Source organism: Rhineura floridana, chromosome 10 (assembly GCF_030035675.1).
Source record: "Rhineura floridana isolate rRhiFlo1 chromosome 10, rRhiFlo1.hap2, whole genome shotgun sequence".
NCBI lineage: Eukaryota > Metazoa > Chordata > Lepidosauria > Squamata > Rhineuridae > Rhineura > Rhineura floridana.
The window spans coordinates 58,506,570-58,525,377 of record NC_084489.1 but is presented as its reverse complement, the minus strand read 5'-3'; the positions used below and the strand labels follow the sequence as shown (position 1 = coordinate 58,525,377).

The 18,808-nt window shown below is 41.2% G+C and overlaps 1 protein-coding gene across 1 annotated transcript in view; it reads left to right on the top strand.

Moving 5' to 3' along the window:
- The window catches only part of CUBN (cubilin), a 221,950-nt gene that overhangs the window by 131,475 nt on the left and 71,667 nt on the right, over nucleotides 1-18,808 (top strand). The window contains exons 32-39 of the mRNA XM_061585684.1: nucleotides 2,995-3,151; nucleotides 6,204-6,320; nucleotides 8,476-8,589; nucleotides 10,213-10,341; nucleotides 11,071-11,203; nucleotides 15,399-15,604; nucleotides 16,628-16,809; nucleotides 17,282-17,474. Coding sequence (XP_061441668.1) covers nucleotides 2,995-3,151; nucleotides 6,204-6,320; nucleotides 8,476-8,589; nucleotides 10,213-10,341; nucleotides 11,071-11,203; nucleotides 15,399-15,604; nucleotides 16,628-16,809; nucleotides 17,282-17,474 — 1,231 coding nt within the window. The remainder of the gene's footprint in view (nucleotides 1-2,994; nucleotides 3,152-6,203; nucleotides 6,321-8,475; nucleotides 8,590-10,212; nucleotides 10,342-11,070; nucleotides 11,204-15,398; nucleotides 15,605-16,627; nucleotides 16,810-17,281; nucleotides 17,475-18,808) is intronic.

The window sequence follows — 18,808 nt, the reverse complement described above, 5'->3', positions numbered from 1 at the left end:
CATCATCTTTTAGCCCAGGGGTGGCTAACCTGTGGCCCTCCAGATGTTGTTGGACTCTGACTCCCATGAGCCTCAGCCAGCACAGCCAATGGTCAGGGATTGTGGGAACTGCAGTCCAGCAACATCCAGAGGGCCACAGGTCTCCTATCCCTGTCCTAGAAGCACCATGACATCCTTGCCTTGTGACTTGTAAAAGCAACAGTGCTGGCTGCAGGATTTGGAGAGCTGCTGGGCAAGATAACCTCCGTGGACCCCCCCCCAAGTAAGTCTTCTCCCTGCTATCACCACTAGCTGCCACTGCTCCTATTCCTCATCATGGCTCCCACTTGCTTACTTGTTTGCTTGCCAAATAGCCATTGAGCAAGCAAGCAATAGTACCTACTGATCCTTCTTTGTGTACTGCTCCATAGTTGTGTGGGATAGAGTGAGAGGTGGATGAAGAAGCAGGTTACCATGGTGAAAAAGAGGAGCAGGCCCAAGGGGCTCTCATTAGTGGGTCCCCTACTGGGTTATGAGCCCTTAGCAGATGCCCAACCATACCGATTCTTGACACTACCCTTGAAAGGCAATGCTACCAGCTTTTCTTTTAAAGCATAGATCATTTAATGTGTTTATATTTATTTATTTTTGTAGAGTACATTGGTTTGGGCACAGTTTATAAAAGACAGATAGATAGATATTAAAGTAAATAAATGCTGAAATAAATAAATCTGTTAAACTAGGTGTGGCTAACCTTTTTTGGTGCAAGGACTGCACTGAGAGTAAGCCACCCCTCTGAAAGCTGCATGCCAGAGGTGGGCATGGCTAACACACACTTATGCTCTCACACATATGCACATACGCTTGCCATATATATAGCATACATACAGAAGACATACATATATCCTCGCCACACATACAGACCACCATACAGACATTTAGGGATGGGGGAGAAATTCAGTTCAGTTCACACTTACAGGCGATTCTACGTTATTTGCACTTTCTTAAACAATACGCAAACCAAAACATAGCCATTCTTCAAAATCTGCACTTCTCTGTGTTTTGCAACGCAGTTCTCCAGCCTAGTAAGGTGCAGAAAAATTCATGTATTGGGTAAAGTGTACATTAACATTCATATATTAAAATACAATACACAAATGCATTATATAAGGGAAAATTACTAGCAAAAATGTGTATATTAGGCAAATTTGCATACAAAGCTGTGTATATTAGGAGAAATTCACACTAACATGCTGATGAATTTTCATGAGGACTTTTTAAAAAATCACAAAATGATAAAGAGAATTGAATTTAGAATTGGAAAAATGAGAACCTGAAAAAAAACCTTGAAATTGTCAGATTTGGCCATCCCTGCCACACGTGCAGGAACATAATTCTCTCTCTCTCTCTCTCTCTCTCTCTCTCTCTCTCTCTCTCTCTCTCTCTGAAGAACAGAGACAGTGTTACCTCTCCTTCCTATTGCAATGGGGAGAAGAAATGCTGTCTCTTATTCTTCAGGAAACAGTATCTGGAGAGCAAGAGACAGCATACACCCATCATCACAGCCCTTCAATTGGAGCGTGGGAGGGAACACTGTCATTCCCTCTGAAGAGCAAGAGATAGCATCCGTGCCCCATGCCATCACACTGCTGGGCTGGGAGGAGAGGAACCTCCAGCCCAAAACCATAACTGATAGCTGGTCTTTCTTTCTTAGTCTTTCCCCTGCTCTCCCCTACCTTTTCTGGCTTAATGAAGAATCCATGTTTCTGATTATCACAATGATGATGATGTAAAAAGGGGAGGAGTATTTGTGGTAGACTACACTGTTCTTTCCAGGAATCCACAGTTATAAAAACCAACCAAGCTGAATGCACCAATTTCTGTATATTTCATCCATGTATTTTGCAGCCATCCAATCTGAAGCTACATCTTTGGTCAGGCTTTTTGGCATTTGCAGATGATTAGGGCATGAGCTCAAGAACATGAGGCACTTTGGGGGGAAGCAAAGAAGTCTGCTCACTGTTGAAAAGTGCATTGCGCTCTACTTCTAGATTTCCTCATTTTTCTGTTCCTATCCCTACAAGAAAATCAAGAGATGAAAGAATTAGTGTTGCAAAATGATGACATTTTGAAAGTCACAGTGATGTTTACTGATACTTAAGAGGCCTGACTTAAGTTCCTCTTAAGACTCACCACATTGTGACTTCTACCCATCAGTTCACATGTGATGAGATTTGCAATTTATCATGTCCTGTAGAAATTCAGTTTTCAATGAAACTCGAGGATGTGGCAAATCTTGCATCTTACCACATAGAGTTTATTCAGAATAAAGATTTATCACACAAAATGAGGAGTAATTTCACCAGTGACTTTGCTTAGTGGCAATTGTCAGGAGGGTAGCTGTGTAAGCCTGTTTTGACAAAACAACAAAGTGTCTTGCAACACCTTAAACATTAACAACTTTATTATGGAATAAGCTTTCACAGACTGAAATCCAATTCAATCCACAAAAGCTTATGCCATAATAAAATTGTTAGTCATTAATGTGCCATAGGACTCTGTTATTTCTACTTAGTGAGCTTGCCTTCCCATATCAAAAATGAAGGTGAGAGCTAGACCATAGATCATTGATGGAAACCTGTGACCATTAAGATGTTGTTGGACCACAGCTCCAATAATTCCCTGGCTGGGGCTGATGGAATCCAACAACATCTGGAGGGCCACAGTCTTCTCATCTCTGCCATGGATCATAGATTTGAAAAACTAGCTATAAAAGGATTTAAGATGTTGCTGAGTGGTGGATAAGATTCCCTGCTACTCCCCCACCATGGGCACATGGTTTTGCAAATCCTGCCATTTCCCCCCCCCCATTTTAACAAGCTGCCACTTAGTAATTTACTCAAGATGACTATGCATATGAGACTCTCATAATGGGTATTTTCCCCATAATGGGTAAATAAACAGCACCAGTCTAAAGATCTTAATATTAATTCTATATACTGTTCTGCCATGTAGGTATTTGATGGTCCAAATGATGAAGCGCCACTCCTTCAGAAAGTTTGTGGGTTGCGGACACCTTCTCCTATCACAGCCACCCAAAACACCATGTTTGTACGGTTTCGCTCCGACCGCACCGTCCATCTCAGAGGCTTTAAGGCTCAGTTCACCGAAGGCAAGTTTCTCGCTGTCATGAATATGTTTTAATTTTTGTCCTATCCGGGGGGGCTCCCAGATGAGGGCTTATTGTGGGATTGGTGCTCTCATCATGGATTCAACTTTTTTGCAGCAGCATCATGACATCATTGTCATAAAAATGATAACCTGTATTCTCCCCTCCATTTTTTACCCTTTCCAGGAGAAATCCAGTAAGTTAAAAGAAAAAAAATATTGCCAACAACCTGTTCATAGTATCTCCGGCACCCGCTTACAGTATTAAGCCCCTGTCTGGAAACACTGTAGGTCTTTTAATAGATCTTAACATTCTTTGCCCAGAAAGACAGAAACTAGTAGGGCCTTTGAGTCTTTCAAGAGGTATCAAAAGTTGGTTGTAATGTAGCATGATGGGCCTTGCACTGAAAACAAAATAAAAAGCTCAGAATACAGCTATATTTCAAAAAGCTCATGTGAATAACTCATGGGATTATCTAGGTTGCTGTTAGTTAGGAGCCCTTTTCACATGTTATGCACTGGAAGTGGGGAAAGAAAAACAGTGTCTTGCCCCTATTCTCAGCTTCCACTTTTTCAACAGAGACAGGGGAAAATGTGACTTAAGTTTCTACAGCTCTCTAAATGCAGCTGGGAACACTGTAAAAGTGAAGCTCCTGGCAGCAGCAAGAGAGTGCTATGCATGTACAACTTTTGTACATGTGTAGGCTCTGTCCAAACTAGTGCTATGCAGAGACCTGCCCTCCAATTTCTTGAGAGTTTTCTTCCCCTTCGAAAGAGCCTTCAATTTTTCTGACTCTCTCACAGAGCACTTTAGAATTTTGATGGGTGCAGGGTAGGTGTGGGGAAGAAATTCATATCAGTTTGCCGTTAAAAGTGAGCCTTCATAATTCACACTTTCCAAAACGCTGCAAGAGCTGAAACACAGCTATCGTTTGGAATTCACACTTACCCGAATTTGGCAATGCAGTTCTCCAGGCCAAGTAAGGTGTTGAAAAAGGCATCTGCTGGGGCAAAGTGTAAAACTGCATCCATCTGTGAAAACAACATACAAAAATGCATTATAACAAGGAAAATGGCTTTGCTGAAATGTGTATACTAGGCAAAATTGCATACAAACATGCATAGTAGGAGACATTAAGCTAAAATGCTGATGAATTTTCATGAAGACTTTTTTTTAAAAAAAACCTCACAAAATGATGTGAAAATATGGAGAACTGAACTTAAGATTAGAAAAATGAGAAATAGAGAGAATCCGAAACTGACAGATTTGTCCATCCCTAGTGTGTCACAAGGTGACCATGAGAGGTGTGTGTTTTTTTTTCTTTCCATTAACATTTCTCCAGCACTCTGCAGTCTCCTCAGCTGCCTCGGCTTCCTGATCTGATCATTCCAGTGGGAGGTTAGCTCATGAAGTCTTCTCTTTAGCTTTGATCAAAACACAGGAAGCTAGGGAGGGTGACTGCTGAGCACGTGAGACTGATGTGGTCACTGATTTTGTTTTTAAGGGAAGTCCTTCTTTTTACCTTAAAAAAATCTGCAGTGATTACTTTCAAATAAAAAGAATTCACTTAAAAGAAAATGCCCGCAACTGTCAGGTACACATTAGACAGCCTCCCCACCTTTCTACAATTACAGGAAAGCCCAGCAGAGGACAACATGGGGTTTTTAGGGAATGTGGATATTATTATTTATTTTTTTATTTTATTAAGCGTACAGGCCATGGAGAGGTTATTTGCAACTCACAAACACCCCTTGGCCACCTTGAAAGTAAGGCAAACACAACAAAATCATCCATCCCTGCCCTGGGAATTCCATCAGCATTTCCCCTCCCCTTTAATAATGTTTAAATATAGTTTCTTTTCTCACAAATTGATGGGAAGTGGTCAGAAAAAATCCAGGAGAAATTTTCAGTATAGTACTAGTTCAAACTGTCTACCAAAGATACAGAGTTTGGGAGCTGGGACAGTGCATATGATCCTGAGCCTCACCCGGGCCCATTCCATGTGTTCCATGTACTATCTACTATCAACTTGAGAAGCTGTGGGACTGCCCTCCCCCACAAAAACACCTTGCCCTTAGTACTTGTTTTTCTTACAGCACACTTGCTTTTGCTCTTTGTTTTTTCCAAAAGGGTCCCAGGTTCAACCTCTAGCATCTCTAATTAAAACAGGGGTGAGGACCTTCAGGCTCGGGGACCAAATACAGCCCTCCAAATCTGGTCCTTGGAGTTCTCCTCAGGCCACACCCCTTATGGAACCTCCTTCACATCTTGAGTGTTTTTGCCTGGCTGGGGTGGTGAGTGCATGTAGAAACTAGCCTACTGTGCAAAGGTAACATTTGCATCTGTTGTTCTGCCCCCTTTTGCCTTTGGTCTCACCTGCCATTGGCATGAGACCCTTGGAAGGCTGTCCAGAAGGGAATGTGCTGAAAAAGGTTCCTCATTCTGGAGTTAAAAGTGCCAGGTGCCTGGGCTGGGAAAAACAATTCAGACCTTTTGATGGGTGGATAGCTGCTATTTTTCAGGGTTGTAGACCAGTAGTGGGCAAACTTCAGGCTTGTGGGATCTACTTTGATTTTTTTGTTGGAACTCCAAGGTCCACCAATCGGTGCCAGGTACAAAACATGCAGAGGTAAATTGTTTTCAGAACCTAAATTGGGCTCTTAGCCATCTCACACAAAACTCCACTCCTGTTTTCCCTTCAACACTTTCCTTGGGTACGCAGCCTAATTTGGAGGGGGAATATTTTTGTTAAACTATTAAGAGTCAGAACATTTGCTGATCTACCACAACTCGCCCAGAAATCTAAACCACTAGATTCTCATCTACCTTCTGCCCAGCACTGATGGATCAGTAATCAGACTCAGTAAAAGGCAGCTATATATGGTCAGCTAAAAAAAAAAAGAGGGAATGGTGAGTGATTTGGAAAGTTTCCAGAAAGAAGCCTCACTATATATTTTCATACTAGATTTTCTCAGGAAGGTCTAATTTCATGATGCTTCAGCCACAGTTTTATAAGCACCTTAACTATTATGTCTTTGTATCTTGTATTTCAAAGTGTGTGGAAGTGTCTTGGAAGCTGATTCATTTGGTGCAACAATTTCCTCTCCTCTGTACCCAGCCAGCTACCCCAACAATCAGAACTGCAGTTGGATTATTCGAGCTCAAGAACCATGTAAGTTAACAGACACACATCCCTCTCTTGTGGGAAAGTTAGCAAAATGACTAACATCCTCCTCTCATCTGTAATAACAATGCAGAATTCCTCCTTTTCTTCTCTGTAGGAAGTCCTGCATCCTGGTAGATGGGCAAAACCAAGGGACACTTGATCTGCTCTGGAGTGGGGTTTAACATGAAAAATTTTAGGATTTAGCACAAAATGAGATAATGTACAGCTATGGCATTCTGTCAGATTTAGTGTCCTGATTATAAGGCTTGAAGGTTGTACTGGACTTCATAAATCTCAGATTGCACTTTCAACAAAGCAAACAGAACTCTTGGGCTGGCACACAGGAGCCTGCAGTTATTTGCAAGTGGCATGCATTTGCAAATAAAACTGGGAATGTTTATGCAGACCAGCTCCATTTATACATATTACACAGAGACTGGTGGACAGGGGACATTCAACATTTTCTGATATTCAGTTTCCCACAGTTATTTATTTTATTTATTATTTAATTATTAAATTTATATCCCAGCCTTCCTCCCAATAGGAGCCCAGGGTGGCAAACAAAAACACTAAAAATGTTCTAAAACATCATAAAAACAGACTTTAAAATATATTAAAACAAAACATTTTTAAACACATATTAAAACGAAACAACTTTTAAAACATTTTATTTAAAAAAGCTTTAAAAAATCTTAAAAAGCAATTCCAGCACAGACGCAGACTGGGATAAGTACTTAAAAGGTTTGTTGAAAGAGGAAGGTCTTCAGCAGGGGCTGAAAAGATAACAGAGATGGTGCCTGTCTAATATTTAAGGGGAAGGAATTCCAAAGGGTAGGTGCCACAACATTAAAGGCATGCTTCCTATGTTGTACAGATAAGACGGTACCTGCAGGAGGCCCTCACCTCCAGAGAGTAGTGATCATCTGGGTATGTAGATAGTCCAGTCTGAGGGAATGTAAAAACCCAAGACCCTTGAAAGGACTGGAAGCCTTGGCTGTTTTATATTGAGTTCTGCAGCACAGCTAAATGTTCAAAGACACAAAGCAGTTTTAGCTTGTAGCAGTATTTAGCAAATGGGAATGTTCAGAAGGATGCTGTTCCCCTAGATCAGCCTTTCCCAACTAGTGGGTCACCAGGTGTTGTTGGACCACAACTCCCATCAGCCTCAGCCAGCATTGCCAATGGTCAGGAAAGATGGGAATTGTGGTCCAACAACATCTGGTGGCCCACTAGTTGGGAAAGGCTGCCCTAAATACTGAGCATGTTAACAAACCTCCTTTGCCCCCACAGCCTTCTCTTGGTTCCCACTGTGATTTGCCATTTATTTGACACCTTGAGGGTAATCATCCTTAGCTTTTATTGACTGGCTTTGCATCACACAGGAGAGAGGGGAGGATTTGGACAGACGTTAGAACAAAATGCCACTCAGTCAAACCCAGCTGCATGTTGGAATGTGTGATCTGCAGATTCTTTTAAAAAGCGTGTAACCCAGTTGTCCTGGGTTTCAGGAATCAGGATGAGTATGGTGCTAGGGTGGGGATGAGGAACCTGTGGTGCTTCACATGTTGTTGGACTCCAGTTCCCATCAACCCCAGTCAGCATGATCAATGGTGTTACAGTCCAACAACATCTGGAGGGCCATAGGTTCTTCATCTCTGTGTTAGAATGTTAATTCATTACAGTGAAGATGGTTCAGATGAAAAAGCAGAACATGGGTGGTTAACTTTTTTTTTTTTGCTCCATGGGCCACATTCACTACTAGGCAACTCTCCAAGGGCTGCATGCCAGTGGAGGGCATGGCCTAAGTGAAAGTGAGCATGGCCAAAGTTGGCACGGCCACTTGGTACTAACACACAGTGGCAGACATGCATACCACATACACAGCACACATACTCGCAACATATGAAGTGAAAACCATAGGTTGCTGTTTTGGATGAAGGAGGAGGGGCGTCACTGTGCATAAAAGCAATGGGAAGAAGTCATGCATGAGCCCAAGGCTCCTTGTTAATGCATGTTCTGAACCATCTCAGTATGCTTAAGTTGTTCCATCCTGGTGAGACAAAATAAATCAAATAAATAAATCAGCAACCTTCAATATGAAAATTCTGCTCAGTCGTCCTTGTATGAAATGCAAAATCTTCCCTTATTTTCCTCCCAACAGTCAATCATGTTACACTGTCATTTATGGACTTTGCAACTGAAGACAGCAGGCACAATTGCAGCACAGATTATGTAGAAATTCGGGAAGGGGATAATTATGATGCACCTCTGCAAGGTATGGTAGCTTTTACTTATTTTGTTGCACTGTTTTTTATTTTTCTGCATTTTGTTTAGCAAATTTACTTGTTCACAGACAAACCTGTTCAGGGTGGGAAGGATATTTATTACAGAAATAATGTATTTGGGAGTCCATAAATAAATGCAACACCAAGTCTGTGGAGTTGATCTTCACTGTGATGAGATGCATAAACCGTAGGTTGATTCCTACAGCAGACCACAGCTTCACACAAAGGGTCAGCTGACATGGCTGCTCAATTGCTCATTGTGGTCACTTTTTATTTTATCTGTCCATTGCAAGTATGTCATCTAATGTGTTCACCATGGACAGAAAATGAAATTTTGCAACTTATCTTTTAATTCACATTCAGAAAATTTGCAGGGCTGCTTTGCTGAGTCATGGCCTTATAAATTTAGGGTCCCATGCTGGATCCATCTATTCTAACTTCCTGTTTCCCACTGTGATCAACCAGATAATGTCTGAAACTGCTCAGTGAAGGGCATGGATGCTGTTATATTGGTAAAGAACTGTTGCTCTGGCAAGACTTGGGTGCCTGGAAAAAATTAGAGGCACTGCAAGGTCAGTCAAGAACAGATGAGCAGAATCTCACTCAGGCAATTAAAGTGAGGCAAAGACATTTTTAATTCTCCCAGAATTTTAAATGTATTTTTCTTTTTAAAAATGTTACTATTATGTTTCAGAACAGAGGTGGGGAACCTCAGGCCTGGGCCCAAATGTGGCCCTCCAAGCTTCTCCACAGGTCACATGCCTCGTCAGGCCTGCTTTGTACCCTTTTAGTGTTTTTGCCTGGCAATGCTTCTTGCTTGCCTGGATGGAGGACTGAGTGGGGTGTGTGAGAATGTGTAGAAACTAGCCTATTTCACAAGGTAAAATTTGCATTCATTGCTCCACCCACTTTTCTTCTCGCCCCACCCACCCACTGGCAGGTGGCCCACAGAAGTTTGTCCCAAAGGGGATGCAGCCCTCAGGCAGAAAAAGATGCCACACCCCTGTTTTAAAATCTGCCTGCACATTATGTTAATGTCACTGTTAATCAAGTCATGAATTCTGAAATTAAATACTAGGTGTGGGGCCAGGATGGATGGTTTGTGATCAGCAGCACATCAGGTTAAACCATTCACTCTCCAACCATGATCTTAGTAAAAATCATGCCCTGACAGCAATTAAAATTGGGGGAAACCCAACTGGCACGAATGGGATTTTACCCCAAATGCTAATTGCTGCATTGGGTAGTGTGTGCATGTGTGTGTGTGTGATTTTTACCTATATTGCAGCTGGGGAGGAAAGACTTAACCCTCCCCTTCCTGTGGTCTATGATGCAATCACCCCACCACTTCTGCAGCTGGTACTAAATTTGAAAAACCCACAGTGTGATTGCTCACCATGTCATAAATGTCAAATGCAGTTAGGACCTGTACATGTATATTTTATCTGGAGTTTGGTAGCCATCCTAGAAGCTCCGGTGAAGAGCAGTGTATTAATCATTTTATACAAATAAAAAGCAAGGGCTGATTGCAGGCCTCTGATTAACTGAAAAAACGGTACCAAAAAGGGGGGTATCTATAGAACACTTCATTTCTGTTATATTGGTTTTTCCAGGGCGTTACTGTGGCACCACCATTCCACATCCTGTCACTTCTTTTGGCAATGCTTTGTCTATTAATTTTGCCTCCAATAACGCCATTGTTGCCAAAGGGTTCCACGCCACCTTTGCTGCATCAACATCTGGTAAGCCTGTGTTTGAATTCATCTAGAAGTGACAGACAACCCTTGATGAGGTCAACATTTTAAGGCTTGTGCCTGTATTCCTTAGCACCAGAAACTCTCAGGAATGAGGCAGTCACTTTGAGCAGTGGGCTCAGCAAGCATTTGGCTGAGCTGTCGCATTTGATGCTTGCACAACAACTTGCTGACAATATCCTTACGCTCACCCAATAGGACACATCTCACATTTTGTGTTCCTGTGCAGAGATCCTTGCTTATTTAGAGGAAAGCAAATATAATGTCATGGAGAGCAGACACATATATTTCTGACAACATATCAGGAAAGCTCTGCCCACAATCTTGCACCAGTCCTTTCTTGCTTGTACAACAGATGTGGGTGGGCTCAAGCAGGGTCTGTTGGTCTGGATCTCCCTCTTTCTGCACGACACCATTATTTTTTTTAAGTATTCTACCCTGCACATCTATGGAAAGCTCTCATATGTGGACATACCCTGAGTTAGGCCCACAGTGTGCATAACTAGAGAAATAGATCCACTAGAGAAATTTCCTGTAACCGGATTTCCTCTTTTGAGTTAGAAATCTGAGATGAAAATATTTGCTGTTGCCAAGAAGCTGCACAAAAGGGAATCCCCATGTTTTCCTGGATATCAGACTAATCTGATCTGCTTGCAGTATTTTTCTCCTGGTGTATACTTCCTTGTGGCTCATTCCCCCTGCCCTTCTTCATTACAGCCTGCGGAGGTACCTTCCATATGGAGAGAGGAGCCTTCAATAGCCCCAACTTCCCTGAGCCTTACCCACCGAATATTGAATGTGTCTGGAACATTCTGAGTTCCCCTGGCAACCAGCTCCAGCTGTCTTTCACGTAAATCGAATTTCCAAAGGGTTATTGTGCAGTCTTTTAATGGAGCTGCAGGAAGGAAACGCTGTGTTTAGTAGGAAATGTAATTATCAGCATGTAAAAGTGTAGCGGTGCCCACAACTTGGAAAAAGAATACAGTAGCAACCGTAAAGGATTTGTCGTCAGTTTCTTCTGCTGTGTATTAACGAGCACATATCATGGTAGACTTTCAGACAATTGCATTCTATGCTGTAAATGCCACCTCCGGTAAACGAGGAGAGATTGACACACACCCTCCCAGAGCTTGGAAAAGTTACTTTTTTGAACTACAACTCCCATCAGTGAGTGGCATGTCTAGTGGCATGTCTAGTGCCAATCTAGTGGCATGACCACTAGATTGGGCTGATGGGAGCTGTAGTTCAAAAAAGTAACTTTTCCAAGCTCTGTTCTTACGCCTCTGTATGATCTCTTGCAAAACAATTATTTTCGTTTTCTAAAGGGGAAGGCTCAGTGGTAGAGCATCTGCTTTGCATGCAGAAGGTCCCAAGTTTAATCCCTGGCATCTCCAGCTAGGGCTGGGGAAGTTTCTCTGTCTGAAGCCCTGGAGTGCTGCAACCAGTCAGCGTAGACAATACTGAGCCAGTGGTCTGACTCAGTATAAGGCAGCTTCCTATGTTCTTATTGGCTGTTTTGCAAGCATTGCTATATTCTCAGGCTAATATAGCATAGGACGTTGCTGTGATTGACCACATTGAACTGATATTCCATTCCCAAACACTTTTACCTTCGTCTAGAGTCTTTCGCATAAAACAATGCAGCATGGTGCTCCTCTGCACACTGTTTCTCCATTTAAAAAAAGCTGGAAAGGAAACACCATGTACACAAACAATGGATTGGGTCTCATTTGGAAAGAATGGGAAGGGTCTTTCATATTATGTAGTAGGTCCCATGTATATGCAGAGAGTGGTGTAACTAAAAGTTTCCCTATAGGCTAGTCCAGGGGTAGCCCATGTGATGTTCTCCAGATATTTTTGGCCTACAACTCCCATATACCTGACCATTGCCCAGGTTGGCTTGGGCTGATGGGGATTGTACTCAACAATATCTGGAGGGGGGCGTGTTGTCTTCCTTGGGCTTATTTTATAATGTTCAGTAATACCTGTAAAATGGAATCATGTCAGTCTGAATGAATTACCTAGCTACTTCAAATGGCAGTGTTGCCCCTCCCTGGAGCAGCTACATGATGCCGGTATGAGAACCACATGATCAACACGGTTCCTTCTTACAGAACCAGACCATGAGGGCACACCATCCACACTGCTCCCATACTCTACAAATCAAACCTGTGTGGAAATTTAGTACCATTTAAAATCCATGGGGCTTATGTTTTTGGTTAGAGGCATTACTTGCTTATACATTTGCTGTATAAAATAAGGCGTGTTTAAGGAGCTTCACTCTTCAGAAAACACTGCTTTCTACAATACTTCTGACTTCAAGAGACTGTAAACTAGGGATGGAAAAATCTGTCAATTTTGGTTCTTTCAGTTTCTTATTTTTCCAATCTTAAATTCAGTTGACCTTTCTGTAGCAATTTGCAATTAAAAAAAAAATCCGTGTGAAAATTCCTCAATATTTTAGTGTGAATTTCTCCTAATAAATGCATTTTTGTATGTTATTTTCACACATATATTAATTTTTATGCACACTTTCCAGTAATATATGTATTTTTGTAAACAGTGTTTGGTTGGCGAACTGCATTGAAAAATTCAAATAAATGCAAATTTCAGAGTATGGCTGTGTTTCAGTTATCATATTGTTTTGGAAAGTGTGAATTTGATAGATTTGGCTTGAAATGCAAATTGAAGCAAATTTCTCACCCATTCTTACTGTAAACTAACGATAATATAGAACAGGTTTTTTGGGGGGGACCAAATTACTAAAGTATGTTTTTATAAATTTCTTATCCAGCCTTCCTCATAAAGTCCAAGGATGGGTTATAGCAATTTAAAAATGCAATATTAGAATAGGATTAAGATAATCAAAATAATTAGTAATGTGGGTACTAATGCATGCAGTATCAAAAGGGTAAACAGTGGAGCAAAACAGTACAGGATATAAAACCTTTTGAGGCAGGAATTATAAAGCAGTTATAATGAATGAATGACCAATACAGAATGAAGTAGGTGAACCAAGTCCTTGCCTACTTGAGGAAACTGCAAAATCCTGTGTGCACACTCCATCCAGACAAAAAGACAAGTATATCCACATATATGCACTGAGTAATTAAATCAAACAGCAACATACATAGACAATTGCATATAGACAAACACATCAATAAGGGCAGTAGTTCACCCTCAACATAGCGTCTTTTTAAAAATGTAAGCTGCTCTTTCCCAAGTTTCCGTGACTGTAAGGAAAATCAAGAAATAGTGGGAGGTCTCTGAATAGTCTTTAAGACGTAGTATATACTGCATCTATTATCAGTCTTGTATCTATTTACTTGATAAAAGCTATTCATCCTTTGAATATTAGTCTTGCAAAATTGTTCCTCTGGCCTGTTCCAAGGGATAATTCTAAATTAGTTTGAAGTGCATCCAGATGGGTGTTTGATTTCATTTCATAGTACCCTGAAGACATATGGACCCACTTGAGCTGGAAGGAAATCTGAGAGCAGAGATAGTTTGTACACATTAATCTTAGAAAACTCTGGTTTTGTTTTCCTTTTCATGACTGGCTTTACAAATATAGAATACTATTTTTTTACAGAACAAATACAGTTCGCTTAGTATCTAGCATTCAGATTAGTTCCTGATGTGCATAAATGCCAGAGCCAATTTGTTTAAGAACAAATACATCAGCCAAATTGTGGCTGGTGAACTTTTGAGATTTGGGGACTCCAGTTTTTAATTCCCTCCTCCATTACTCATAGTTAGGGATGGGAGAGAATGTTAAGTTTGCCTTTCAAGCCAAATCTATCAAATTTGCACTTTCCCCAACAATATGTGAACTGAAACACAGCAATCCTTCAAACTTCACACTTATTCAAATTTTGCTATGCAGTTTGCCAACCAAGGTTTTAAAAAAATCATATATTTGGGGAAACTGCATAAAATGAATATATGAGTGAAAATAACATGCAAAAATACATTATATGATGAGAAATTGCTTGCAAAAATATGTACATTAGTCAAAACTGCCTACAAAAATGTTTTTATTAGGAGAAATTTTCACTAAAATGCTGGAGAATTTTCATGAGGATGTTTTTTTTAAAAAAAAAATCACAAGTGCCCAGAAATGTTGAAAACTGAATTTAAGATTGGGAAAATGAGAAAATAAGAGAACCAAAATTGACAGATCTTTCCATCACTACTCAAAAGACTTGTCCTGCACTTCTAAGGGAAAGAGGGTCTATAATCATGTGTAGAATGCTGTATAATCCCTACTGGGAAATACTATTTATTCTCTACAAACCCATGGATAAGAAAAATGACTTCTGAATGAGGACAAAAGCATGACTAACAGAAAAAAATGATGCTTGGCACCTTTCATGTAGCCAGAGCCCATAACATGTGTTTTTGAAGTCGTGCATTTTGAGGGGAACACATACACACCCATTGACAAAAACTAAAACAAAAAATACATCAAAGCCTTTAAAATAGCAAGGAACATTTCCTTTTGGCTACATGCAGTTAAAAAGCAAAATAAACACTGAACTTCTCAAAAGCCAAATCATGTAGTTGCTTAAAATTGAAATAAAGCTGAACAATGGGTTTTTATCGTACTGCATGCGTTAACTGGCTTACTAATGCCAGAGCATCACGCAAATGGGCTCATCTCAGATAAGAAGCCCTTCCATATGTGTAGGGAGGTAAACGGATGTCTTTAACCATGCGTTATAATGCACATAGTGAAAAGGAAACATGGAAAGAGTGGTGCATAGAGGCAGATAAGGTAGTGGGCTAGTCCTGTTTTACAACACTGTAATTAGATAGGAGGCTGATTGAACTTTGCCCATATGTATTCACCTGCAAATTGACCTGATCCCTTTTTATATAGAATATTTTGAACTTCTTTAATATTATTAGCATTTTATTGACCCTTGCAAGAGGAAAAGTATGAAATGATTAATGCTTGATCCTGTACATCCAATTCTTTATTTCATCTTATATCACAAGCACCATTATTCCAATTAATGTGCCCATACTGTTGTTGAAAACAGAGAATTTCAGATGGAAGAAAGTGAAGGCTGTACCAAGGATTATCTAGAAATTAGAGAAGGCAATTTCAGTGGCCTGCTGGTGGGACAATATTGTGGCAACTCCTTGCCGGTGAATTATACCTCTATCACTGGACACATCCTGTGGGTTAAATTTGTCTCAGATGGCTCAGAAGGTGGACGTGGCTTCCGGGCTACATTTGCTAACAGTAAGTAAATAAGACATGCAAAAAGAAAATACCACTTTACAGATCATTTGCACACAAGAAAGAAAAGATATACATCAAAATATATGCAATGATAATGTTGTGCTGCCCCTTTTGGAGAACGCTAGTCAACAGCACTGTGTAGCTCCCTTAAGTTTCCAGTAACTTAGTGCAATATTATATGTATGTATATATATATATATATATATATATATATGTTGTTGAGTGGTATATAAATAATGAAGATAAAGAAATAAAAGTCCTCCGGAAAGTGTATAAATTTTAAAAATCCATAAATGCAAGGAGGCACTGTAAAAATAAAATTAAATCTCCACTGGGCTATTAATCAGATGAGAGCATGTGATTTGTCACTGGAGGCACACTTTCTCAGTGAGGGGCCTGTTTGTGTCTGTGGTGGAAGTGATAAATGTACACTGGCAACATGAAAGGGGAAAGATAAAAAACGTGGTGCACTGCTAGCAGACTGACTCAACTTTGAAAACAAGAGCACACCTGCTGAAATCCCCTTTGCCATACAACTATTAAATGTGAAGGAGCCATGTCCTCTTTTGTACCTGGTCACCCTGATACAAGTCAATATCACATACCCCTTCATGCTGTAACAAAGTTGCCCATACAGCAGCAGACTGCGTGGTGGGGTTCTGTTGCTCACTTGACCTCCCTCTAGCTGAGTTACTGCTTCATACTAGGATGCAGAAGGAGAGGGGGGAGGCCAAGGGCAAGCTTGGTGTGGTGCATACACACTAGCAAGAGTGCTGGTTTGCACTGTGCCCACCTTGCCAATGCCTCTCCCCTCTCCGCCCCTTGGTAAGGTAAAATAACCAAGCCCACAGTCTTGCAAGGGGAAAGGAAACCTAAGGCAAATGTTTTAGTACACGGCAATGATGAAGGGCAGACCGGCCGCAAGAGGTCTTGAAGAAAAACCTTTCTCTCCCCACCCCCTTCTACTTACACAACAATATCATTTAGTAGATCTTTTAAAACAATAAATCTCTCATTTTTCAGTGTTTGGAAATAATATTGTGGGGAACAGAGGTCAAATTGCATCTCCACTTTGGCCTAGAAATTACCCTCATCACTCCAACTACCAGTGGACTTTAACTGTCAATGCAACGCAAGTGATCCATGGTGAGATCACAGAGATGGATATTGAAGATTTGTATAGCTGCTATTATGACAATCTGAAGGTAGGCCTGAAGTTGTGACCTCCCTTTTTTCTTTTTTTCTTTTTTTTGGAGGGGGGGTAAACTATGGTGCAAATAAGTCTTGAAACAAAGGGAGAGATCTGTCAGTTACATCTCAGCTTCAAATGAGCTAAGAAATGAAAGAACCCCCTCATTCCTCCCTTGATAAGAACATAAGAGGAGCCTGCTGGATTAGGCCAAAGGCCCCTCTAGTCCAGCACCCTGTTCTCACGGTGGGCAACCAGATGGGAAACCCACAAGGAAGACCTTTGTGTCAGCAGCAGACAAAACAGGAAGTCTTCACTGCCATAAACAGTGGTGAAGAATATTTGAGGGAAAATTCTGCAAAGTGGCCTTCTTTTTAATTAAGGGATAAGAGGTTTGTCTACTGCCCATGTAGCTAACTCAGAAAAAAGTTTTCTGAGAAATGTCGGCTCTGCACTTAAAAGAAATCCCTGTTATTAATCTATTGCAGGTGTACGATGGGCCCAACACACACGCTCGTCTCATTGGAGCATATTGCGGTGTAGCCCCAACTTCTTTCACCTCCTCTGGAAGCTCTGTCACTCTCAAGTTCACCTCTGATTTTTCCGTAAATGGAAAGGGTTTCCTTTTGGACTGGTATGCAGTGGAAGAACCTACAGCTGTTGGACATGCCATTCCTATAGGTTTGTCTGCTGCCCATGTAGCTAACTCGTTTGTTACAGCGACAGACAGAAATGCCAGTAATGGAAGCGTATGATTGTTGGCATATGTTTGTTGGTCTGTATGGTAGAAAGCTATAATTTCGTGGTAGTCAATGTTTTGGAACTCATGCTTTAAAGCCAAGTACAACGTTTGAGATCATACCACTCTAGCGCACCTATGTCAACTTCAGGGGAGTTTGGCTTCACTCCATAGAATCAAGGAGTGTGCAACAGCATAGTACAGGACAAAGCAGCAGGAGGTCAGGCCTGACTCTGCACCATATCCCAGCCCAAAGAGCTCTGCTCCTATCCTGGATAATCACAACCCCACCACCTCTTCCACTTGCAATGTTTATGTTGAAAATTAGCTACCTAATGTATAATAATCTAATCCTTTCTTCAGTGGGAGATGATTTTAACAATAACAGGGATTGCATTGATCACCATGTAGATGCCAGTTTGATATATTTGCAGCAGGATTTTATGATAGCCACTGTCTTAGATGCCTTTAAAAGGAGATTAGACAATTTCATGGAGGATATATGGCTATGCTAAACTTCTTTGTTCAAAGTCAGCATGACACTGAATGCCTGTTGCAAGGCAGCAGCAGAGGCCTATCACCTGTCTTTATTTATCTAACAACCCGCCTGCATACTAAGATCATTAGGGGAGGCCCTTCTCTGCATCCCATTTTTTAAAAGAAGTACATTGTGCATGTACAAAAGAGAGGTCCTCTTCTGTGATGGTGCCCTGACTCTGGAATGCCCTCTCAAAGGATATATGTCTAACACTGACACTGCATTCTTTTTGACAGCAGGTGAAACACTTTTTATTTGCCCAGGCATTTTGACAGAACAATCCTAACCGGAGCTTGGAAAAGTTACTTTTTTGAACTACAGCTCCCATCAGCCCCAGCCAGCATAGCCACTGGATTGGGCTGATGGGAGTTGTAGTTCAAAAAAGTAACTTTTCCAAGCTCTGATCCTAACCCCCAGTCTGCTGCATTGGAGGGGCTTAGGATGCAGAGGTTCCCATTGCACCCATTGAAAGCACGGGTAGACAGAAACTACTGCTGATCTTATCCCACCCGGCAATAGCTGATATCGTCCTCCCAAACTTGAAGAACTCAGACTCAGACACAGCTGTGGTTTCTTTTTATTGTAGTAAGAGACAGTTTCAATTCAGTGCACTTCATGAATCTACCTACAGCTTACTCAGAACTCAGCATCTAGGACTAATTAGGCACAACTTCATTCCCCCCCTCACTCAGCTTAAGTAAGGCTGGGCAGGCACCCTGCTTGCATGTGCCAACTGTC